Source organism: Erythrolamprus reginae, chromosome 1 (genome assembly GCF_031021105.1).
Source record: "Erythrolamprus reginae isolate rEryReg1 chromosome 1, rEryReg1.hap1, whole genome shotgun sequence".
NCBI classification, from domain to species: domain Eukaryota; kingdom Metazoa; phylum Chordata; class Lepidosauria; order Squamata; family Dipsadidae; genus Erythrolamprus; species Erythrolamprus reginae.
Genome location: NC_091950.1, coordinates 136,374,918 through 136,400,277, shown reverse-complemented (window position 1 = coordinate 136,400,277; position 25,360 = coordinate 136,374,918). Strand labels below are relative to the sequence as shown.

Genomic DNA, 25,360 nt, shown 5'->3' with positions numbered 1-25,360 from the left:
TATTATTGTCTTGTTAGCCACCCTGAGACTGGGATTGGGCAGCATAGAAGAAAGAAAGAAAGAAAGAAAGAGAAAAGGAGGAAGGAAGGAAGGAAGGAAGGATGGATGGATGGATGGATGGAGATAGATAGATAGATAGATAGATAGATAGATAGATAGATAGATAGATAGATAGATAGATAGATAGATAGATAGATAGATAGATAGATAGATAGATAGATAGATACTCCCTTCTTGCAACTCGCCCTAAGCCGGCTGTCAAGAAATGACCTTGCAGGCGAGCTTTTCCCAGTTGGGAACCGACTCGTCCGGAGAGAGGCAGAGTAAACCTCGTCGCTCGCTTCCCCCCCCCCCCTCACGCCTCGGCTTGGCAGCCTCCGCAACGAGGTCAAAGAGGCAGAGCGCGGGGGGAGGTTAAGGGCGCGCGGGGAGCTCCCTCCCCCCACCCCCATTGGAATAGTTTCCTCAAGGGCATTTTTGGTGCAGGGACAGAGCAGAGCGCCTGTGTTTCGTGGGACTCTCTCTTCCCCCGCCCGCCCCCACTTTTGACCTCGTGCTTCTGCTCTCCTCAGGGAATCTCCTCCACCGAGCCGAGCGCGAGGATGTTCCGTTGGCGCGCTGAGCGGTCTCTCTAGTCACTGCAGGGGTTGGAGTGAGGGGGGACGCGGTGGCGCTCCCGTAATTAGGCAGGGGACGGGCTTCCCTTCATCCCCCCCCCCCCCCGAAGCCGTCGGGTCAGCGCGAGGTTAATTCAACCCGCAAAGAAAGGCGCCAATTCGCGGCGTCCCTAGACTCGCTTCTCTCGGAAGGGAGCCTGGCGGCTTCCTTCCCAGCTGGAGAAGACGCGGGGCGGGGTAATTCAAGCCGCCGCCGCCGCCGCTTATCCTCCATGGGAGGAGGAGCCCCGTTAGGCAGACTCGCGCCTCAGGCCACCGCCGGAGCAAAGGCGGCGTGTCGATGGGGGCCCGCTGAGAGTCCGAGCTGCAGCAGAGTTTGCAGGTCGTCAGTCCTGCACCAAAAACTCCAGGCGAGGTAAGTGGCGCGGCGGTTGCTCCCGCCGCTTATTGATAAGGGCGGGTTTTTGGGGGAACTGCGCTCGGGCGGGAACCGGCGGTCGAGCTTGAAGTAGCCGAAGAAGCCCAGACCGACGGACCCGCTTCTTCTGTGGGAAAGAGCGGCCGCTTTTATAAGGCGATCCGCTCGGCGCGCTCGCAGCTCCCGGTCTCACTTGAAAGCGGCGCTTTAGTTTCGCTGCCCCGGGGCGGGAAGGGGTTTTCCCCCCGACTCGGTCGCGATCGGCGCCCGCTTGCGCCTAGGGGCTGCTTTCTCGTCGACGGATCCCTATCGACGGACGACCCAGTGGGAGTGGAAAGATTTAAGGACGCTGCAAGATGCGCGCCTCGGTCCCGCGGATCTTTGCAAAAAGGGGTTTCGCCGAGGATGCCTGACTGCCGGATCGAGCTGACCTTCATTTTGAGAGGCGAAACTGTCCGGGGATATCCAGCCGGCCTATCGGACGGTTCGTTGAACCGTGAGTAAGTAAGGAAAGCTAGGAGAGGATGTGGGGCGAGAGGGAATCGCACCCGGACAAGGCTAGGACGCTATAAGCAGCCAAGGATGGAGACTCGGAGAAGTGACCTTTGCAATCCTACACTGGAATAAAAGCCCGAGGAAAGGACCATTCGTGCCTCAAAGGGAATATAAGACGGACTTTTTTAAAAAAAAAGTTCTGGTTTTTTATTTTTTATTTTTATTTTGTAATGCAAAGACCTCCGAATATATAGTGCTCAAAAAAATAAAGGGAACACTCAAATAACACATCCTAGATCTGAATGAATGAAATATTCTCATTGAATACTTTGTTCCCTACAAAGTTGAATGTGCACAACAGCATGTGAAATTGATTGTCAATCAGTGTGGTTTCCTAAGCGGACAGCTTTATTTCACAGAAGTTTGATTTACTTGGAGTTATATTCTGTTTTTTAAGTGTTCCCTTTATTTTTTTGAGCAGTGTATATGTTGTTGCACACCACCTAAAGTCTGCAGAAGCTCTCCCCCCAAAACAGCCTACTCCCCAGTGAATTTTTCAGTGAATGTCCTTTGAGCTGATGGGGTCGGCAAGCTTTGTCTGCCCCACAGGATGCTGTCCACGCGCTCAGAAGCACCCAGGTGTTGTTTTGCTTTCTTTCCTTTTTTTAACGCCCGCTTGGTGTATAGGAACCGGTGGCAACGCGGATCCTTCCTAGAAGTTCTCTTCTTCTGCCCAAAAAGATGGCCAGGGGGAAGAAAAGCTTGCAAGCTTTCGTATCTGGGTCAGGGAGAGAGGGAGGCTTGCTGAGGATTCAAGTAAGGCTGCTTCTCCACCTGGTAACACCCGCTCTGGGGCTTTTGGTAGTAATGTAGATGATTCAGAGTGACTCTCTTCCCCCCACTGCCCAGCCATTGCGAGGTCTCTTGAGTCCCAGTGAGGGGGAAACGGCGGAGGTGAGAGGGGAGGACTGCAGATGGACGCTTTTAAAAAAAGGATGAAGGGCGGAAGAGATGGCTGCTCCTGTCACTTGGCTTTTGCAGCAGCTTCGCTTCAGAGCTTCCTTGGGGATGTTTCCCCTTCGAGTTGCTGGATATAGGTAAAGTGCCTTGGCTGAGCCGGATAGTGTTGGAATAAGGATTCAGCAGGCTTAGATAAAGATCCTCGGTTTATTTTTCCTCTAAAAGCACCCTTTCCTTCCTCCCTCCCTCCCTTCCTTCCTTCCTTCCTTCCTCTTCCCTTCCTTTCCTCCCTCTTCCCTTCCCTTCCTTCCCTTTACTTCTTGGCTTTTTGGAAAACAGGATTGAAATACATGTAAATGATGAAGGAATATATTTTGCCCTTACAAGTCCTGCTATTGATTGGCAAAAAGCTTCAAGAGTGCTATTAGGCAAAATGTGAGGTAGACTAACCATTTGCATGGGGAAATGCAAAATTCATTTGGAATTCTCAAAAGTGGAACAGGATTTATTTTACTAATTTACTTGCAGTACCTTCATCAACAATACTTATTTTTCCTTTTTAGTACATAGCTTTTCTGTTAGGCAGTCACAGCAGGAAATGCTATATTTTACCCATCCCCCCCCCCAAAATGTCGCTCTTTGAGGCCGGAAACTAAACTAAAACCGGCTGAACATAGGTTTTGAAACATTTCTTCTAGCCATATTCCAAACTCTATTCACTGTCCCAGATCAATTTTACAAGTGCATTAATATTCAGTAATATATACTACATTCAGAAGCGGCATGAAGTAGCTTTATGCTAAATCTTCAGAAATTCTGTCAAAACCAAATTAAATTGTAACATGATGTTAACGTTTGATAGGGATAATAATGATGGGTTCTACAATCCATCCATGAAGCAATCTTTTTAAGAGTACATATATAATTTTAGGCTCATTTGCCTGGGAGAAAGACAGTATAAAGCAGAGCAAGATTTAAGGTAAAACATCCACAAGTGGAGAACACTTTCAGTTGACTTTGTAGTTAAATCCATGTACTTTTCTTGGCAGCTACATAGAAATGTTTGCTGTTGCTTTCTTCTAAACTGCCCCCCCCCCATATCCCCTCTTAATCTAAGGCCTTGGAATGCCCTTACAGTCCCCAAATGTTAAGCAGGGCACTCCTACTTAGCTTCTGAACTAGATTAGCTGCTGCCATTTGTGAAGACAGTAGAATTCAACTTTAAGGAATATGTTCATTGAAGTTAACTAGCTCTTTCTTCCAAAGCAAAATAATGTATTATCTGCCATCCTACTGACAACATCCTTAAAAATACTCTATTAAAATTTCTTTTCACGTCTTTTTATTAAGCTGGCCTACTTGATTACATTAATATAAGGGTGGGTGGGTTTGGTTTTTGCCAAAATAACAGACTGAAGAATTGTATCTGCCACAAGCAGGAAGTGATTAATTATAAGTGCACTTTTTGTATGTATATTTCATACATCTTAACCACCAATCTCCTTCAGATGCGACCATTTCTGTATCTACAATTTCCATACTTTTAGATGGTCCCAAGCAAAGAAAGAGTAGACAAACCTCATAGTTCTGCCCCGAGTCTTCGGAGAGGGGCGACATACAAATCTAATAAATTCAATTCAATTCAATTCCTTTCTACATTTCTCTAGGGAACCCAACTTCGGAAATTGTGGCCTTGGAGATAGACATAATTTATTTCTCCTTCCTACAAAGTTTGATGAGAAAATCGTGTCACTTGTCATAAATGGCCTGAAAGTACCATTTTCTATAACTATATTCTGTACTTCCATTGCATAATGATCATTTTAATCAAAATTATACCAATCCTTATGGTATCAGAGACCAAAGGATAGGCTAAAGCAAGATTTATCGTACACTCACCTTATTTCAGAATTGTTTTAATACTATGTTAACAATAAACTGCTGCAAATAGATTAGATTAGATTTGAAAAAGGTGGCTGTGTATTTTAACAGGGGCTTAAAAATCAGATCATTCTGATTCAAGACAGATGATACATTATGCATTATGCGACAAAGATTGTGTGTCCAATCACACTTGGCCAATAAAGAATTCTATTCAATTCCATTCCATTCTATTCTAATTTTTATCAGGATGAATTTCTGCTTATGTTATAGTAAAATTGCCATAATTGTATCAGGTTATCTCCTTTCAGCTGAGTTGGTTTCAGTATACCATGTTTAATTGCCATGAAATGGGCAACAGTATGGTATCTTTCAAGGTAGTCTCGAGAACCTAATTGCCCTTGTGGCCATTAACAAGTAATGCTGTATAACAAAAGCTGATAACTTTGTTGATTCATTTTCTTTTTGCTAAAAAGCAAAAGGAATGGCTGAGATTAGAACATATGCTCCTATTAGATTACCACGGTCTATGGAAGATTGAGACTTGAAATTAAAAAGATAAATAGTAAAGAACATTAATTAATGAGCAAATTGAAACAAATACAGTTAGTTGGGAAGAAAAAAAAGGTCTGAATGAAGAGTTTGATCAATAATAGAACTGATGAGTATATATGGAGAAGCAAAGCTGTAGGTTGAATTAGAAATATACATGTTGGATCATATGAATTGGGGTCACCTAGAATATTATATAAGCATACAAAAATAGAAAATTGTAGATTCATAATAATTACATGATATGTTCCAGTGAATGATAATAATGGAAAATTAAAGATGGAAATTTGGAAAAAATTGTCCAGTATTCTGAATGACTGTATACAGAAAAAAATTAGGGAGCAGGAAGAAAATGATGCAAATAAAAAGAGAGTACTGTAGCAATTATTGAGTTACTAGTACTTGGTGCCTCAAGGATTAATGAGAATTAGGCTTGCTTGGTAAGTAATTCTTTTAAAAAATTCATTTGAAGGCATAGTTTAAGCATATGTCTGTTAATCTGGGCAGATAGAAAAACTATGAATTTTAAGAATTGATTCTGAATGATTTAGAGAATTAATGGAAAGATACAAAAATGGTGAGAGGCCTTTATTTGCCAGTGTTAGGTCTAGTTCCTAGAAAAAATGGGCACGAAGGAAGAGGAAAGAAGTGAAAGAAGACTGACTGCAGGAAGAAAATCAAAGCACAAGACTCTCTGGAAAAAAAAGAAGATAATTTATCTCCCAATAAAATGGAAAGTGAATGTAAGGAAAGAAAAAGTAAAAAGTAAAAATAATAGTTATTGATTGTCACAAAATGTTATATTAGAGGGGTAATGAAAAGGAAGAAGATCTGGAATGAGGAAAACTGCACATATGAACATTATTAGTTCAAAAAAGAAAGAAACTAACATTGCCCATGGCGCATATAGAGAAAAATATAGTTAGTGAAAATAGACAGGAAGACAAAGGAGCATTTAAGATTAAAAGAGAGAGGAAGAGAATATAGAATAGTTTTTATAGAAAAGTTTAAAATGTTTCAGAAGTGGGCAAAGAGAATTAAAAAATGAGTCTCTAGAAGAGTGAGTGGAATTAAAAAAATAAAAATTATTTGGAATAAAGTTAAGGTGAGGGAATGCTGAAGAGAATATTTTAAATATGTATTGTATATGGGAATTAACGTTGAAGAGTGTTCTTTGATAATTAGAATAAAAGCTTGGCATGTCAAGAAAAATACAAAAGCACAGTGGGGACGAGTTCTTTAAGATATATCTGTGGTAACACACGAGGCAGTAAAATCTACTTTTAAGGGGTGCTGAAAGAATATGGATTGAACACAAGAATGTGTGACCAGGACAAAAGAAGAACATTGAGCATTAAGGTGGTTTTGGTCATACAGTATAAAGAAAATGAATGAGGGTCACATTGCATAACAAATATTTGAAGGAAAAATGAACTGGTTAAGAGAAAGGAAAGACAAAGAAAGTCCTTGTTGGATATCATTCAAGAGAATCTTAAAAAGGAAAAGATCAGGATTTTAAAGAATAAAAGGCAGTGCTTGTGATTGTGGTTGTGATTTTAAAAAAATAGAGAAGTAAAGTGAGGTGTTATATTATGCCTTTTATTTCTTCTTTTTATTTCTTTCTGTGCTTTGCATGGTTGCTTAGCCCAAAGGGAATAATATAGTGGTTATTTATGTACATATGTTTGTAGGACCTCACTGTTCTGGGACATTAATTGAGAAAATGTCATTTGACTCTAGGCTCTTTCAAGAATATTCCATCTAAGTTTTTTCATTAGATTTAGTGCTGGGGAATTTGAGGAAAGATGTTGTAATGTAAGGTTCATAAATCTGCCAATAGAAGGTAACATTTTCCATGGAAGTGTATGTTTGGGAGATAAAATGCCACCATTGGAATTTGCGTTTTCTCATACTGATGCATGATACTCGTATCCTCTTAGATTTGTTGTTTTACAAAAGTAAGAAAAGCTGGAATGCAAGAACAGGTAGTCCTTGATTTACAGCCACAATTGAGTGCAGAATTTCTGTTACTAAGCAGAATAGTTGTTAAATGAGTTTCACCCCATTTTATTATCTTTCTGCCACAGTTGTTAAGACCTTTCCATTGTTCATTCACACAGCTGGAATTGAAATGGGGTGAATGGGAAAATGTGTGTCTACATGCAATCTTCAATCTCTCTCTTTTGCTTAAAGGAAGCAATTGTCACTGTTCCCCTGTCCACCGAGTACAGAATAGAATAGAATAGAATTCTTTCCTGGCCAAGTGTCATTGGACCCGCAAGGAATTTGTCTTTGGTGCAGATGCAAAAAAGAAAATATACATTTGTCAAGAATCATGATTGTCATAGGGTACAAATAAGCAATCAGGAAACAATCAATATTAATAAAAATCTTAAAGATACAATCAACAAGTTACAGTTACAGTCATACAATCATAAAGTGGGAGGAGGTGGGTGATAGGAATGATGACAAAAAATTAGTGGTAATAGTAGTGCAGACTTAGTAAATAGTTTGACAGTGTTGAGGGAATTATTTGTTTAACAGAGTGATGGTCCAAAGTAACAGGTCCAAAGACGGGCTACCTGTATGATTATATATGAACTCAATCTGTATAGCCTGGAGGACAGAAGGAAAAGGGGGGACATGATCGAAACATTTAAATATGTTAAAGGGTTAAATAAGGTTCAGGAGGGAAGTGTTTTTAATAGGAAAGTGAACACAAGAACAAGGGGGCACTATCTGAAGTTAGTTGGGGGAAAGATCAAAAGTAACATGAGAAAATATTATTTTACTGAAAGAGTAGTAGATCCTTGGAACAAACTTCCAGCAGACGTGGTTGATAAATCCACAGTAACTGGATTTAAACATGCCTGAGATAAACATATATCCACCCTAAGATAAAATACAAGAAATAGTATAAAGGCAGACTAGATGGACCATGAGGTCTTTTTCTGCCGTCAATCTTCTATGTTTCTATGGTGTTCGAGAAAAAACTGTTCTTGTGTCTAGTTGTCTTGGTGTGCAGTGCTCTGTAGCAACGTTTTGAGGGAGTTGAAACAGTTTATGTCCAGGATACGAAGGGTCAATAAATATTTTCCCCACCCTCTTTTTGACTCATGCAGTATACAGGTCCTCAATGGAAGGCAGGTTAGCAGCAATACTCATTTCTCTAGAATCATTGGACATGTGGCAGTCACTACCATCATACTGAATCCATCACCTGAGTTATATTTTCTCTCTGGCTCCTATTCCCCTCTTTTCTCTTCACCTGGCAATTCAATTCAGCTTCTATTTTCCATCCTATGCTGTCCCCACCATTCTCCCTTTCCTTTCCTCTCAGCTTCCCTTCTGAGTATCCATTTGCTCTCCCTGTCAACTTGCTTGTCAGCTTGTTTTTTAGAAAATACTTCTTAATGGCTGAAGAACCTTCTGCTTAGATTGAACCTTGATGTATTCCTGTTTTAATTAGAGATCCGATTTCTGTTTTGTTTCCCCCTTCCTCCTTTTGTATGGGTGGATACATTTGCAAATCTTTGGGTCTCCTGCACATTTTGCTACATTCCTTTTGTGAGCTGGGCAGGATTGCATAAAGTATAAAATTGGGAAATAGAGGGAATAATAATAAGATGTGTAGGGATTTTGTGGAATGAGAAAGGATAATAATTTCTACCATATTTCCCTGAAAACAAGACCGGGTCTTATATTAATTTTTGCTCCAAAAGATGCATTAAGTCTTATTTTCTGGTTAGGTCTTATTTTGGGGAAAATACAGTACTAAAATGTGTCCATCTGGCTGATGATCTTAACTGTGGCTTATTTTGGGGATAGGGCTTATATTATGAGCATCTTGAAAAATCATGTTAGGGTTTCTTTTCCAGTTGGGACTTATTTTTGGGGAAACAGCATAGTAGTGTTGCCTATGTTGTTAATTATGCACTTATAGCTAGGAATTCTCAAAATTGAAGTCCCAGCACATCAAGAGGGCATCAGATTGGATAAGGCTAGAGGGAATTTAATAGAAACTGACTTTAATGCATGAATGCCCTTTCTGCATATGATTTTCTCCCATTTTCTATGGGTTGTCCTCACAAGAACATCACTGTTGCTATAATCTGTCTGGGGGCAAGAGTATACATGCAGGCTTATTCTATGGCAGTAAAATTAATGAAATGTCAATATTTTCCCACTCAAACAAATGCACAGAGTGCCATTTGACAACCCTTTTTAAAGTGACCCAAATTCTAATGGGCAGAAACAGGCAAGAGGACTATCTGAGGACCATTATGAAGCACTTTCTAGTCACCTGAACAACAGTATACAGTTGCCTAGATTCACTCAGCTTGATGCTATTTGGGCAAATCCAGAGGAGATATTAATTTTAATCAAGCTTATGCTTTCTTTTTTGAGATAAACTAAGTGCGCCTTTGATTCAGGAACTCTTTGTTCTTTATGTATATTTTTTTTCCTTGACCAATTTCAAAATGTTATTATTTCTTTCCGGCAAATGGTGTATGCTTTCCTCAGCTTCATGTAGTCCTTCCTGTCATCATTCTCTTGGCTACCGCAGCTCATAAAGGAAACTAATGAGAATCTGTCTGGAATCACTTTTGTCTTCATTAGATTTTCATCACCCACCACTGGCTCCATCCGTGCTTTAACGAAACTACTAGTGACAAATTGTCAGTACAACTATTAAATAATGTTGCTCCAGGATATGAAAATAGAACTTCAACAACAATCCATAGTTTCTGTTGGAAAGCCGGCTAGGATATTTACTTGAAGCCGCAGAAGAGTAACACAGAAATGTTTTTTAAGGAAAATAAAACATTGCATCAACATACGAAACTACCTTATAATTGTTCCAATCATTTTTTCATGTAGCACTCCAGAATCTGAAACCAAGAGCTACAAATGAAAGAACATAGAACATAAAGTAATAGGGTTGGAAACAACCTTGTGGGGGGAGTCCCTTAATGATCATTAAGAAATCTTAATGATTGTTTTGCCTTGACATACCAATGATTGAAATGGTGGCCTTCTGCATGCCAAAGCAGCACTTCAGCCAGTAAGCTGAAAAATCACTACGTGGGACAATCTTAATGAATTAAATGTTGATGTGTATATAAAGTAGTTCTTTTAAACTTAGAAGAATTCTGCTAACGTTCGTCCATTAGATATCGGTTTCTTTAGATTTTGGAGCATGAAAGAAACATTTAAGGTGTAATTGCATTTTCCTTTTGAAATTTTATCAAAGAAGGTATCTATGAAGAGACATCTTGAAATAAGGGAAATTGTTTAATGGAAAGGAAAAAATGAAATGCTGAAATTCACTAGAAGTTTGTTTTTCTCCTAACATTTTTTTTTCTGTTGTTTTCATCCTGTGCTATTCTGAAATAGAATTCCAAGACCTAAGATTGTTCCTGGTCTTATTTTATTTTTATACATACATACATACATACATACATACATACATACATACATACATAATTTTAAAATTAAAAGGACTGCACTGCAGTCAATTTTGAAATTCACAATAGCATACAGCCAGTTAGTGAAGAAAAGCTCAGTAGCCTCATCTAGTAAATAAGATTATTTTTCTTTGTAATGTGTACTAGGTGAGTCTGTTTATAGGAAGACACGTCATAATCTTCATAGTACTGCTTTGATGTGTAGTTTTAGTGACATATCTTGATAAAGGATGTCTTGATAGCATATAGAGAAGGATGTCAGTGGAAAGTCTTTAACCATAACTGATGTGATAGAAGTTAGCTAGCTATCTAGCTCTTGGTGCCATCGAGACTTTTTGACCTGAATTTCAGAGCTTAATGCTGTCACAGGGACTCAGGAATCCAGGAAATGAGCCATGTATGAATTATAGGGGCAACACAGCTTGATGGGCACCCTTGCTATTTTCAGTTGGCAAGGAATATCTAGAACATTAACAATATGTTGTGGACATATACTTGTGAAAATTTTCCTGTCTTGAGAATTTTTCCAAATAAGAAATACACAATTTTTATTATATAAGAATATACCTGGGATTCTAGTGGGATCCACTAGATTGGATTGGGAATAGCAGTGTTCTTAAAAGATATTTTACAATATCCAGCTTCCATATATAATATTTTAAAATTTCAATTTATACAACCTTGGGCAAGAGCTGATTCCTGGATTGAGAAAATTTTCGATGAGTTGACAGAGGAATAACTCCTTATATAATTATGTTTGTTAATTTAAAATGTGTCTAGGTGGTGAGATTTCAGATGAATCTCATAGAATCAATTACATAAAAATACTCAGACAATAAACATTAACTAAATCATCGGATTAAATAAAATGGGGTTTTTCCCTCCCCAAACTCATTTATTTTTTTTAAAAAAATGAAACAAGTATTTCAACAGCTTTTGTTAACACCCCACAAAGCCAAAACTATATGGCCCAATTGATAGGAATTTTCATTTGAATTTAGGAAACTTGAAATAGCCAAGACTGGAGACCTTCCCTCTTCAGCCCTCAATGGGGTTGCACTTGCCCTTTGAAAGGGATATACAATTTAGGGATTCCAAAGATAACAGGACTTTTGGTGCCTTGAAAAACCATAGACACAATTTGGGGATCTTATTGGTCTCATACATAGATCTTGTTATAGGAGAAAGCGGCAGCTCTAGCCAGGAAGGCTTTCATACAGATCCATGAATTGTAAATTGTGCCCTTGCTTGGACTAGGAAGCCTTTAAAAACTTGGCCTCCTTGTATTTAGGCGATTACAATTCATTATACATGGGACTACCTTTGAAGACCACTTGGAAGCAGCAGCTGGCCTAAAATGCAGTTGCATGCATGGTTATAGGGGCTCCATGATATGCTGATGTAATACCTCTGCTTCTGCAGTTAAATGTACTTACCTTCTCTACCTGTTTGGAAGTGCAAACTTCACGCATGCTCACTCTGCACACGTTTTTTTCATCCGTACTCCCCGCACACACACCTTTTCATCCTCTGCTCATGCGCAGAGGGTTAAAAAAAGAAAACGGCTATGTCCGGGTAGGTGGGTGGAGCCTCACGCTGCCATTGCTATTGGTTCTCCAAACCATCGGCAGCCACCACTACCAGTACTCCCATACCAGGCCAAACAGGTAGCAATTCACTCCTGTTCTGCTTCATAGGCAAAAACAGTTACCAGTAGCCTCCTGATATTGGAAATAAAGCCTTTCATGACATATGGCTTAGTTACACAAGAACCATCTTTCTTCTATGATTTCTTCCCATTGTGTATAATCAGGCAGTTGGTATTTATTTATTTATCAGATTTGTATGCCGCCCCTCTCCGCAGACTCGGGGCGGCTCACAGCAATAATAATACAATGTAAACAAATCTAATATTTAAGTTAATTTTAAAAAACCCCAATTTAGAAACCAATCATACATACTAGCATACCATGCATAAATTTTATAAGCCTAGGGGGAGGGAAAGTGTCAATTCCCCCATGCCTGACGACAGAGGTGGGTTTTAAGGAGCTTACGAAGGGCTAGGAGGATGGGGGCAACTCTGATATCTGGGGGGAGTTGGTTCCAAAGGGTCGGGGCCGCCACAGAGAAGGCTCTTCCCCTGGGTCCCGCCAAACAACATTGTTTAGTTGACGGGACCCGGAGAAGGCCAACTCTGTGGGACCTAACTGGTCGCTGGGATTCGTGCGGCAGAAGGCGGTCCCGGAGATATTCTGGTCCGGTGCCATGAAGGGCTTTATAGGTCATAACCAACACTTTGCATTGTGACCGGAAACTAATCGGCAACCAATGCAGACTGCGGAGTGTTGGTGTGACATGGGCATATTTACGAAAGCCCATGATAGCTCTCGCAGCTGCATTCTGCATGATCTGAAGTTTCCGAACACTTTTCAAAGGTAGCCCCATGTAGAGAGCATTACAGTAGTTGAGCCTCGAGGTGATGAGGTATGCTCTAGTTCCCATCTATTAAGTAATGTCATCTGATGGTAGCTAAGAAGTATACTTAAAAATATCTTTCAGAATCTAGTTCTTTCCCTGGTCTCTGGTATTGGCCTCTTATGTACAGGCAGGCCTCAAATCATGACTATAATCTACGAGTCTACGGAGAGGGGCGGCATACAAATCTAATAAATAAATAAATAAAATAATCAAACCTGCCCATTATGGTGATGGCTATTAAGTGAAGGATCCATGTGATTGCCGTACTTACAACCCTCCCCCAGCCTTGCTGTCACTAATATGGTCATTAAAGAAAGGTGCACATCATTAAGCAGAGCATGGAGTGACTCAAAGCCCCAGGGAAAGCCATGGGAACTGCAGGCCTTTCCCTAAGCTGACCTCACTCCCATGTTCCGCTTTCAACCCAATGTTTGTTTGCTTGTGCTTTTGTAATGGATATTATGTACTTCCCAGAGTGGCAATATTCTTCCCAGAGTTGACCAGTTTTATATATTTATCCTCTTGTATCTCAGCGGCTAGTTAGATCCCACAGAGTCGGCATTTTCCAGCTCCCATTAGCCAAGCAATGTCGCTTGGCATGGCTAGGGGAAGGGCCTTATCTGTGCTGGCTTCAGTCCTTTGGAACCAACTCCCCCTGGAGATTTGCACCTGGCTTTTCGAAAGGTTTTGAAAATGCATCTTTGCCGCCAGGCCTGGGGCCATTGGGCATGGATATTCTGTTCCGTGTGATCATATGATTGTATTGGAATGAATCAGGCTGATTGGTTTTTAAATTGTTTGGGTTTTAGTCTTTGGCTTTTTAAAAAAAACTTTGTATTTGTATTGATTTTATTATGTAAATAGCCCTGAGTCCCCTGTAAAAGGGTGGCCTAGAAATCTAAGTAAATAAATAAATAAATTTAATAAATGAATAAATGTATGCAATGACAATAAAGTAAACTAAACTAAATAAACCACCATTTCAATACATGACTATATAATGTATATATAGTGATTAATATGTGGAAACATAACATAAGCACAAACTACATGCATTCCCTTTGTAGCTATATGGAAAATCTCGACTGTGTGCTGAATTTGTATTTAACAACGATATGTGTTTATTATTTCCCTATGATATGCTTGGGTTGGACAGTATTTTTATTTTGTTTGGAAACTCAGTGTGTGAATTGATCTAAATTTATTTAAAAAATTTAAAATATGGTTACTAAGGCAGACCCTTTCTAAAATTGTAAATATATTTAACATTTATATTACAAAAACTCCAAAATTGTACATAAACATGCCACTAAATCTCTACTATTTTTAATACTGTAATCCTTATGCTTAGCAGAAAATTGATTGTTATGTAAAAAGATACTTTTTTGTTGTAAAAAGCTGAAACATAGATTTGTACTTAAAATTACTTGAATTTCAAAGATTATTTTCTTTTTGGAAGAAGGAAATGGGCACATTGATGGCTTGAGTCCAACCTTAAATGGTGACCATAATTTTAATTCCAAAGTAGAGGTGCAAGACAGATTATAAAAGTACTGTAGTAGATCCGAACCAAAACATTGTAGCACCAAAATTGAACTACTTTTTGAGAGAAACAAACCATATTGAGCCCCCTAATCAAGATTCATCTGCATGTGTTCTTGCCAATATGCTTTAATATTCAAGCAACTGCAAACTGACAGGAGGCTCAAAGACTATGCTTGGCTCCCATCACAAAGGGATAGGCTCAGCTGAATGCCAGGATTTGCTGGAACAAGTTGTTATGTAGAGCTCTCCATGGTCCTGAGAATCCACTCGACTGATTGGCTGATCAGGTTTAGTCTATTGTCTTCCATGAGAGATTTCCTATGTATGGAATCTCACTCATTCAGGATTGTATCATGATATTCAGCCACTGCCTTCAAAGGTCTCTTATTCCATGATAAGTATGTGTGAAGCAGCCTGGGAAACTTTCCAAGATAGATCCAATTAGACTGGTTTGCCAGAAGACCTGAGAGGGGAAGAGAAAGACACAGAGAAAAAGAAAAGATACATATTTGTGTGTATATGAATACTATGCATGGACATATACTGGTACAGTATACAGTGATGGCGAACCTTTTTTCCCTCGGGTGCTGAAAATGTGCCCGCCTGCACACATAATGCAATGCATGTCCTGCCCCTTGCACATGCGCGTGTGTAGCCACCATGCATGTATGTACGACACCCCCCCCTACTTTGGCCTCCCATCCCCAAACAGAGCTGGGAAGGGGGGAAAGCCTCTTTCCCCAAATGGAGCGCGGAGGGGGGAAAAGTCTCCCATCCCCAAACAGAGCTAGGAGTGGGGGAAAGCCTTGCCTGCCCAAACAGTGCTGGGATGGAATCTCCAGAGATGTGGGAAGACAGGAGCCACAGAAAGTAAGGAGAAACCATAAGCTTGTCTGACCCACAAATTAGCTGGCCAGTGGGAGGCACTTGCACATGCTCAGGGGAGCTGAGCTGGTCAATGGTTCACGTGCCTGCAGAGGGGGCTCCGTATGCCACTTGTGGCAAGCATGCCATAGGTTCAGCATCAAAGCACTAGTACATAGATGCAAACATCACAGCATATTGAAAATCCAAAATGTTTGGACACTCTTTTCCCAAGATATGATGACCTTTTAACACTTTGATTTAAAAAAAAACCTTACCAGTATATAAAGAACATTCAGGAATGTAAAATAAAACAGACCATTCCCATTTTCAGTTTGTTTAAAATGCTTTTGCAAATTTTCAGCAGTCTTTGACCTCTAAACCCAAATACCCTATTTGAAAATCAAATCTTAATGAAATATTGCCACAAAGCATCATGTACCAATGACTCATGGAAAGCCAAAGACACTTTAGAATTTTATCACATATAAATCCCCAGAACAGAAATTGAAATTTTGAATCTATTTCATCTATCAGCATTTCAAGACACTACTGCTGCTTGAAAAAGCTTTATAATACAGGTTTCAAGATTTAATTAATTGCCACAGTTGCCAGTATATAATGTTCCATATTAGTGTAAGGGAAGCAATTTTGAGGAGCATTAAAAATTAGAAACTTAAAATAATACACATGTTTTTACTCTTCTTCCCAGATTTTCTTTATTCTTAAGCTTGTTTTTTAAGAGTTAGAACCCTCCCAAAGGGAATCATCCTACAGGTTTTAACTATGACATTGAATCTTCCCTTATTCCCCAATGGCTTTCACTGTTTGATTACAATCAACCTGAAGTGTTTAACATAAGGCTGACTGTGTGAAATGAAATCTCTATAGTTTGAATTCTCAGCAGCAACTGATCTATAATAGTCTTGTCTACAGCAGAATTTTAAAATGATCTCAAGATGCAGATTAATCAGCCTAGCTATTAACCAGTAGGGTTCCCTATACACTTTTTTTTCCTGACACAGATTTATAATACCTGCATAGTTGGCAAAAATCAATTTTCCTCCTGCTCATGTTTGGGAAAGCTGCAATCTTTGAATTGTTGATCCTCATACATCTATTAAAGGGTCGGTAACTTGTCTGGAAACAAGTTGGCAGCCATTTTGACTATCTCAGGTTTCTAGAAACATGGATTGGTTTGGCTAAAGCTGCAATGTTATACATGGTTATTTGACTAAAGGGCCGCCTGTATTTCCGATAGATTGGAAACCATAATAATATTTCGGTTTGTTTAGAATCCTAGAACTGGAGAAGCAAGGCACTTTTTGGCTTTATGGTAGTTTAACAATAATAGGGAACTTGTAGCATTAATAGAAGTGAAATAACCCTCATACCAACAGTTGTTTCACATAAGGCGTCTTTATAGTAATGAAGATAAGCTTCTCTGTAGAAGTGCTATACATATATATATATAGCATAAGTGTTAGTAGCATAAAGGGATGACAATATAGTACTGTATGGATATCACGGTTCATATCTTCCCATCACCTTAATGGGATGATGCATAAATTAAAGGTAGGAGCAAAGGCCTCTCTTGGCCCTGCTGTAGCCAAAGTAATATTAGAGGATTATGTTTCCCAAGAAGAAAAAGGAATTCAAATTTACAAAGGGATGCTTCCACATAGATGTGTGACAAATTGTGGGGAATGACATTTAATAACTGTGGAAGAAGTATGGGCCAACCAGAAAAAAGGTTAGTGCCTTATGTGACCCTATGTATAGGGCAAGCCTTCTGTGCTTTTAGAAAATTCTTCATGGTGACAGTGCCATAATCTCTGTCTTGGCTTCTTTTTGTTGTTCTTGCAGGTCACAGTATAATTTGAAGTAGTCACCATGGATCGCGACATTGTTGACCGGCATCTCAGTGGTGAGTATTATGAATTCTTAACCAATTGGCCATAAAGCATCCTTTCTGAGGCCATCGTAACCTCAAATGGTCATTGACTGATCATTAAGTGAGGATTACCTGTGTGGGGAGAATATGTGGGCATATTAGATTACACATTTTTGAAAGAAATCATAAACCTGTCATTCTTCCAGAGCCTTTGAAATAATTTTTAGACATTTATTTATTGACTTCACCACCTCTTTTCCTCGCCCACACGCCAATAAGCAGTCATAAGAACTTTCAGGTCCCATTTTCAGAAAGGTTGGGGGGAATGGGGGGGGGGAATAAAAAACAAAGATTTAGATCAGAGGTGGGCCCCTATGGCCCCTTTATAGCCTGTGTTCTTTAACTTCCAGAATTCCTCTAGAAAAATGTTGTCCATGTATAGGTCTGGACAAATAGGGAAACAACAGAAAAATAGATTCCAATCTTGTAGAAAAGAAAATAATCACTACGAGGAAACACTGGTCAATTTTAAAAATTGATACTCAGCCTGAAAAAGGATTTGCAAATATTAAAAGAAGCAAATATATTTTAGAATTTGTTACAGTGCTTCTTAATAGAGATTATTAAGCTATTTACATTTTTGCTGAATACAGTATATGCCTACATAATGATGCTGTCATTCAGTTTTAAGAATAAAAACGTATTTGTGCTTTGCCACATACTACCTACTTTACAACAGTTTTCAATAGAAAAAAACATCTCCTTGCAGTTTTGGCGTATCCATTTCCTATTTTTTCCAACAGCATTAATCACATAAAAGGCATATTTGTACTGTTGACATAAAATATTTCTGCAAGATGGAAAGGTTCTTGGTGACTGCTTTCTTCTGATAACAACTTTGTTTTCTTCCAGTCATAAGAAATCCATCTGGGTGGGAAATAGGTGTCTATATTACTGGTGCTCTGGCTCTCCTGGGAATAGCTGGAGTAAACCTATGGAAGTTATGGAAATCAGGTGGCTATCCTGCACCTTCTCCATTTCCAAACTATGACTACAAATACCTAGAACAGAAGTATGGGTCCACATATTCTCAAATCAAACAAAAGGTAAGGAGCAGTTAATTGTGACAACAGTATTAAGAAGCCCATCTGTTCCCACCTCCATTCATTCTCTTTGCATGTCATCAAGCATCTTTAATGAACATCCACCTTTGAATTTTGTCTTGAATATTGCAAGTTAAGATGGGATGATTATGATAACAAAATTGAAAAGACTGGCTTAAGTTTAAGAAAAGAATATTGAGCTTGGCATAAAATATAGCAGTAGATGTATATACTGCAGTGCTTTAAAGCATTCTCTGATTACTTTACAACATCAGCATATTGCCCTCAACAAGCTGAGCCCTCATTTTACTGACTTCAGCAGGGTGGAAGTTTGAGTCAAGCTTGAGCTGTTCAGAATTAAACTCCTGACAATGGGTAGAGTCAGTCTGCAATACTGCATTCTACCACTACGCCGCCATGGCTATGGTGGTGGAAAGGCACAAAGTCTAGCACTAGTGACAAAGGCTGAAACCAGCTGCCATTTGGCATTTCCTTCTCCTCATCTCTCATGTGGTTCTGACTTAATTTGTTTTTCTCCCTTTTCTCCCCACCCATCCCCCTTTTTAATATTGTAACTATTACATTATGAATCCTTGTTTTTTTGCCTGTGAATTGCTATGTGCCCTGGCCAGGTTGGCAATATATAAATGTAAGAAATCAATAGAAAATGTGGAGGCTTTAAAACTCAGCTGTTATCTAATACAGACAGAAGAGACTCACAACAGCCCTCTTTGCTTATTTGTTTAATTGCTCATAAATGCTTAGTTATCTTAAATAAAAAATTTGGAGATAATATTGAATTGGTTAAAATATTCTTCTACCAAATTAAAAAGGTAAAGTTGCAATTAGTAGCGGTGATAGCACCTGAGGGAAATTTAAATGTATTGAAACAATGGGTGGTGCGGATTATTAAAGTTTAGTTTTGCTTTTTGCTCTTCTTAAATCCATCCTCCCCATTTGCTTTTTTTGTGGGATAATTGTATCATTAAAAAATAGGGGATAGGAAAGAGTTTTTTTCAAGGAGAAAGCCTAAACAAGGAGATGACTTAATAATCAGCTTTGTGCTATATTTTATATCTCACTCATCATCCCCTGATGTATTGAATCTTGGCAAGTTTCATGTCAAGCACAAACTCAAGGCTTGTTATAAATGGAACACAATAGTATGAGTAATCCAATAAAACACAAAAACCTATTCTAATGCACAATAAAGCAGTGCACTTTTAAATTGGTGAAAGCCTTAAAGAATAATCAACATTGACTCCAAAATTGACCTGTTTGCTGAGAGAAATGTTAATATCTATGTTTATTACTGACTGGAAATATGGACATTTTGTACAAAAAAAAAGAACTGAAGATCTGAGATTTTGACAATTAGATAATATATATTATAGAAAGAACATAGTCATGATCTAACTTGAATGTTAGAAAAACAAGGCATGAGGAAGAAGCCAGAAATAATTTTAGCCAAGAAGTCAGCAATTCATAGTCCATCTTAAAATGAAAGTTGTTCTGGTAAGGTATCTTTTTGTAAAATCCAGTCAAAGAACTAAAAGACTCTCTAAATGTTAATATTAAATATACCAATTAGCTTGAGTGAGAACAATTTATCCTATATTTTCTTTCGGAATACATATATACAATAGATTACACAGTCCTGTGGGAATGTTATAAAATAACACATTTCCTTCCAAACTACAATTTTGATTCCCCCTCCCCCCATAGGTGTTTGGCTCATGAATGGGTGTAACAAACATTTTTATTTTCATACCCAAAGCATAGGCAGGCAGAGAAGACTGATAGGAACATTGGCACAGCAGGAAGCAGAGATTAGATGCGGTTTTGAAGCCTTCAGTAAAGTTGTTAATATTGGTAAACAAAGGAAAACCTGAGGTCTGTATGTTGGATTATTGATCTTCAAGTCAGAATTAATGTAGTGCATCTCAGATGAGAGTTCAAAAAGGTGAAGCCATGGTTCTAATTTTACATTATGTAACAGAGTCAAGATTACTTGCCTATATATATGTGGATGCCTGAAGGCAAGAGAAGTATTTTTGTCTCAGAATTTGATTATGCGTAATAGCTGATGTTCATGATTTTTTAATTAAATTAACAAGCACTCGAAAGAGTTGTAGTCTAATAGTAAATTGTGAATTTGGAGTTTACTTGTGGAGGATCTCCATTTCAATTCCTGTCATTCTCAGGATAGATCTGGGAAGACCCTAGTCTAAATCTCTGATGAGCTGCTGCTATTTAATGTAGACAATCTGACTAGCGGTGGGTTGCTCCTGGTTCGGTCTGGTTCTGTGAACTGATAGCGGCAGTGGTGGGAAGCTCCGCCACCCACCCGGGATTCTTCTGCACACGCACAGACTAGCAGTAACAGGTTTTAGAAACCACTACTGAATTTGACTCACAATAATCTATAGACAGCACAGTTTCCAAACATAGTTTAAACAACGTTACATACACAGAGTTTCTCTTCCAGGTACATTTTCTGAAGACTCTCATTTTGTTTTCTCCTCTAGACCTTAAATTTAGAATTGTTTTTGTCAAAACAGTGTATAGATTTCTGCATAAATATTGATAGGATTAAATGTACTCCTAATGTGCACCACAAAGAAATGGAAGGAGAAAAACGGGCTTCAGAATTGAAAATACAATGTGTATGCCTGAAAATTCAGAGAAAAAAAATATAGGCAACAATGAAGAAAATGCTACTGTGTCATGCCTTCAAAGACTAACATGGATTATTCATTATTTAAGACACTATCATGGTATTTGTTTTTTTCTGAATTCAGATATTTGGGAAGCTAACTTTACAATACTGTACGTTTATACTTATCTCAAAAAGACACACCCATCATGTTCACATATTTTAAAAAATAAATAGGAAAGAGAACCACCATCAGTCTTTCATCTTTCCACAGGGCCCGAATTATTAATGAAATGGGCAGCACTCCATGTATCAACAATGTAGTTAATCTCTTGCCATCCTTATTTGTGATGATGAGTGTAGTAATGCTAGTAGTACTTCCTAAAAAAAGTATGTTAGTTGTTATGCTTGAAGTGACAAACAGCTATACAATTTACTTATGTATTTTATTTATGTATTTTATTTATTTATTTATTTATTTAATTTGTATGCCGCCCCTCTACGTAGACTCAGGGCGGCATACAGCAGTAACAGAAAACAATGTACAATACTAATCTAATATTAAAAAATTAAAAACCCATAATTTAAAAAAAACATGCACACAGCATACCATACATAAACTATATAGGCCTGGGGAGGATGTCTCAGTTCCCCCATGCCTGATGGCAGAGGTGGGTTTTAAGAAGTTTACGAAAGGCAAGGAGGGTGGGGGCAATCCTAATCTCCGGGGGGAGCTGGTTCCAGAGGGTTGGGGCCGCCACAGAGAAGGCTTTTCCCCTGGGTCCCGCCAGATGACATTGTTTAGTTGACGGGACCCGGAGAAGGCCAACTCTGTGGGACCTAATTGGTCGCTGAGACTCATGCGGCAGAAGGCGGTCCCGGAGATATTCTGGTCCGATGCCATGAAGGGCTTTATAGGTCATAATCAAGACTTTGAATTGTGACCGGAAACTGATCGGCAACCAATGCAGACTGTTGGTGAAACATGGGCATACCTAAGGAAGCCTATGATTGCTCTCACAGCTGCATTCTGCCCGATCTGAAGTTTCCAAACACTCTTCAAAGGTAACCCCACGTCGAAAGCATTACAGTAGTCAAACCTCGAGGTGATGAGGGCATGAGTGACTGTAAGCAGTGACTCCCGGTCCAGATAGGGCCGCAACTGGTGCCCCAGGTGAACCTGGGCAAACGCCCCCCTCGCCATAGCTGAATGATGGTTCTCTAATGTAAGCTGTGGATCGAGGAGGACGGCCAAGTTGCGGACCCTCTTTGAAGTAATGGTAATGGACGGACAGATGGAATTATCCTTGGGAGGCAAAACCCACAGCCACTCTGTCTTATCAGGGTTGAGTTTGAGTGTTGACACCCATCCAGACCCTAACAGCCTCCAGGCACTGGCACACCACTTCCACTGCTTCATTGACTGGACGTGGGGTGGAGATGTACAACTGGGTATCATCCGCATACTGATGATACCTCACCCCATGCCCTTGGATGATCTCGCCCAGCAGTTTCATGTAGATATTAAATAGCAGGGGGGAGAGGACCGACCCCTGAGGCACTCCACAAGGGAGAAGCCTAGCGGTCGACCTCTGACCCCCCACTAACACTGACTGCGACCGACCGGAGAGGTAGGAGGAGAACAACTGAAGGACAGTGCCTCCCACTCCCAACCCCTCCAGCCGGCACAGAAGGATACCATGGTCGATGGTATCGAAAGCCGCTGAGAGGTCAAGAAGCACCAAGACAGAGGATAAACCCCTGTCCCGGGCCCGCCAGAGATCGTCCATCAACACGACCAAAGCAGTTTACGTGCTGTAGCCGGGCTTGAATCCTGACTGTTGAGGGCCTAGATATGAACACCTAGAAGACCCAACTTGTAATTCAACTGCAATTTTCTTCAATGTTTCTTTGCACTGAAAACAAATCTCATTTTAACTAAGGCAGAGTTTTCTGGATGGGGATGTTAGTTTTTTACAACGCGAAAACTTATTTTCATAATATATGAAATATTTTTGTCCATTTTGTTCTAAACATTTTCTTTCTGCCAGCCTATATTTATAAATAATTACCTGTATATGTTTTATATTTAGGTTAACCATGATCTCTGACTATTTTTCTTTCTTTCTTTTTTATTGTTTGCAGAGGGCAACAAGCAGAAAGGCAGGAGAAAGAATATCTCCTGTCTGCAAGCAAAGCTTGAAAATGGATGATGCCTTTGAAAATATTAATGAGTTGGGCACCTTGGAGCTGATGAGCAAAGACCTCGAGCTGACTCCTTATGGGCCATTGAGAAAATCAATCTCCACTGACTCTTTAACTTCTGTCTCCTCCATTGGAAATAACTTTGGCCAGGAGTTCACAGTGGGACAAATCGAAGTTAACATGGAATACAATGTGAATTCGAATACCCTGTATGTCACCTTACTGCAGGGAAAAGATCTGATGGAAAAGGAAGATGTTAATTTCGAATCCTGTTTTGTGCGCATCAGTTTACTTCCCGATGAGCAGATTGTTGGTATTTCTCGGGTAAGTTTCTCCACCGCTCATACTTGGTGGCTAACAATTCACCAGATTGCATTATACAAGGCTTTTTCAGCTTTTTCAGCCATTCGTACAAATGTTTAATCTTGAAAATGCTGTATAATATAAAATATATAAAATTCTTTATTGGCCAGTGTACATAAAAGAAAAAATATACATTTGTCAAGAATCATGAACTACAACACTTAATGATTGTCTTAGGGGTCAAATAAGCAATGAAGAAACAATCAATATTAATAAAAATCTTAAGGATAGAAGCAACAAGTTACAGTCGTACAGTCATGAATGGGAGAAAATGGGTGATAGGAATGACAAGGGAAAAAAGCTAGTAGTAATAGTAGTGCAGACTTACAAAATATTTTGACAGTGTTGAGGGAATTATTTGTTTAGCAGAATGATGGCGTTCAAGAAAAACCTGTTCTTGTGTCTAGTTGTCTTGGTGTGCAGTGCTCTGTAGCGATGTTTTGAGGGTAGGAGTTGAAACAGTTTGTGTCCAGGATGTGAGGGGTCAGTAAATTTTTTCACAGCCCTCTTTTTGACTCTTGCAGTATATAGGTCCTCAGTGGAAGGCAGGTTGGCAGCAATTGTTTTTTCTGCAGTTCTGATTATCTCTGAATTCTCTGTCAATTCTCAATATTGTCCCAAGCTGGGAAATACTGTTTTTAATAAGATTTTGGCCAAAGGGTTCTTCTTGTTTTGGTCAGCAAACTCTAGCAAATCTTCCTATACTAGGCTGGCTGTTAGTGATTTTAGCTTGCTGCATTAAGTAGGGGTTTTGTTTTGTTTTTTGCCTGATATATCTCATTTAACTTAGTGCTTCACTTAATAAAAGTGTTTTATTCTGTTTTCGTCTACAGTCTTTTCTAATCCAGAATTTAAAGGACCATTGCTTTTAAAGCCCTGAACTGATTTGATTAAATTTGGCAAGCTCCTTTCCATTCTACTTTGCCTGCCAATTTTGTCAGAATCTGCTTAGAAGCAAATAAAAAAGATACAGCCTTTTGTGTTTATTTGTGCTTGGTAGTAAGTTGATCGTGCTGGTTTTTTAGATAATAATGTTGTGATTGCAAAAACAATCACGTTGGACAGATTTGATCAACAGTACATCAGACTTTTGTAACATTCTAGATTAGAATTCTTTAGACCAGTGTTTCCCAACCGTGGCAACTTAAAGGTATCTGGACTTCAACTCCCAGAATTCCCCAGCCAGCATTTGCTGGCTGGGGAATTCTGGGAGTTGAAGTCCAAATATCTTCAAGTTGCCAGGGTTAGGAAATACTGCTTTAGACTTCACATTCCTACTTTAAAATACATGTTAAAGCTGAATTATTGTAACAATTTCCAGCCAGGTCTTTTGAGGTATAATGAATTATATTGTGACTTACAAAGTACAGTAAATGCTAGGTTCATAAAACATGGACTAAACAGAGTTTCCTCAAATATAAATGTTAAGAAACTTAGATTGACAATAGAAATGGATTTCTCCACTTTCCTTTTCCCGGCTGACTTGGGCTACATGCACATTGTTCCAAGTAATAATATGTGGAGGGGGCTTCTCCAGCATTCAGGTGTCCTTTGGGCCAGCATGATAAGAACCCTACAGACAGTCTTACTATGTACAGATCCTTGGTTACAGATCTCATTTACTTAATTTAATTTAATTTAATTCAGCCTTCCATCCTTCCGAGGTGGGTAAAATGAGGACCCGGATGGTGGGGGCAATAGGCTGGCTCTGTTAAAAAGTGCTATTGCTAACTTGTTGTAAGCCGCCCTGAGTCTAAAGAGAAGGGCGGTATAAAAATCAAATAAATAAATTTCATTTACTGTGGTTTACCAATGGCTGAAAGATCATCCCACTATTTGGTGCAGTTCTTTGATTAACTAC

The 25,360-nt window shown here is 39.2% G+C and overlaps 1 protein-coding gene across 2 annotated transcripts in view; it reads left to right on the top strand.

Moving 5' to 3' along the window:
- The first annotated feature begins 966 nt into the window (after positions 1-966).
- SYT12 (synaptotagmin 12) overlaps positions 967-25,360 on the top strand; it is a 47,492-nt gene continuing 23,098 nt past the window's right edge. The window contains exons 1-4 of one of the 2 annotated variants that reach the window (XM_070735813.1): positions 967-1,032; positions 17,145-17,205; positions 18,085-18,278; positions 23,077-23,460. In XM_070735813.1, the coding sequence (XP_070591914.1) occupies positions 17,172-17,205; positions 18,085-18,278; positions 23,077-23,460 (612 nt within the window). In that variant the 5' untranslated portion in view covers positions 967-1,032; positions 17,145-17,171. Of the gene's footprint in view, positions 1,033-17,054; positions 17,206-18,084; positions 18,279-23,076; positions 23,461-25,360 lie in introns of those variants that run through there. The other variant, XM_070735806.1, reaches the window with a different exon arrangement.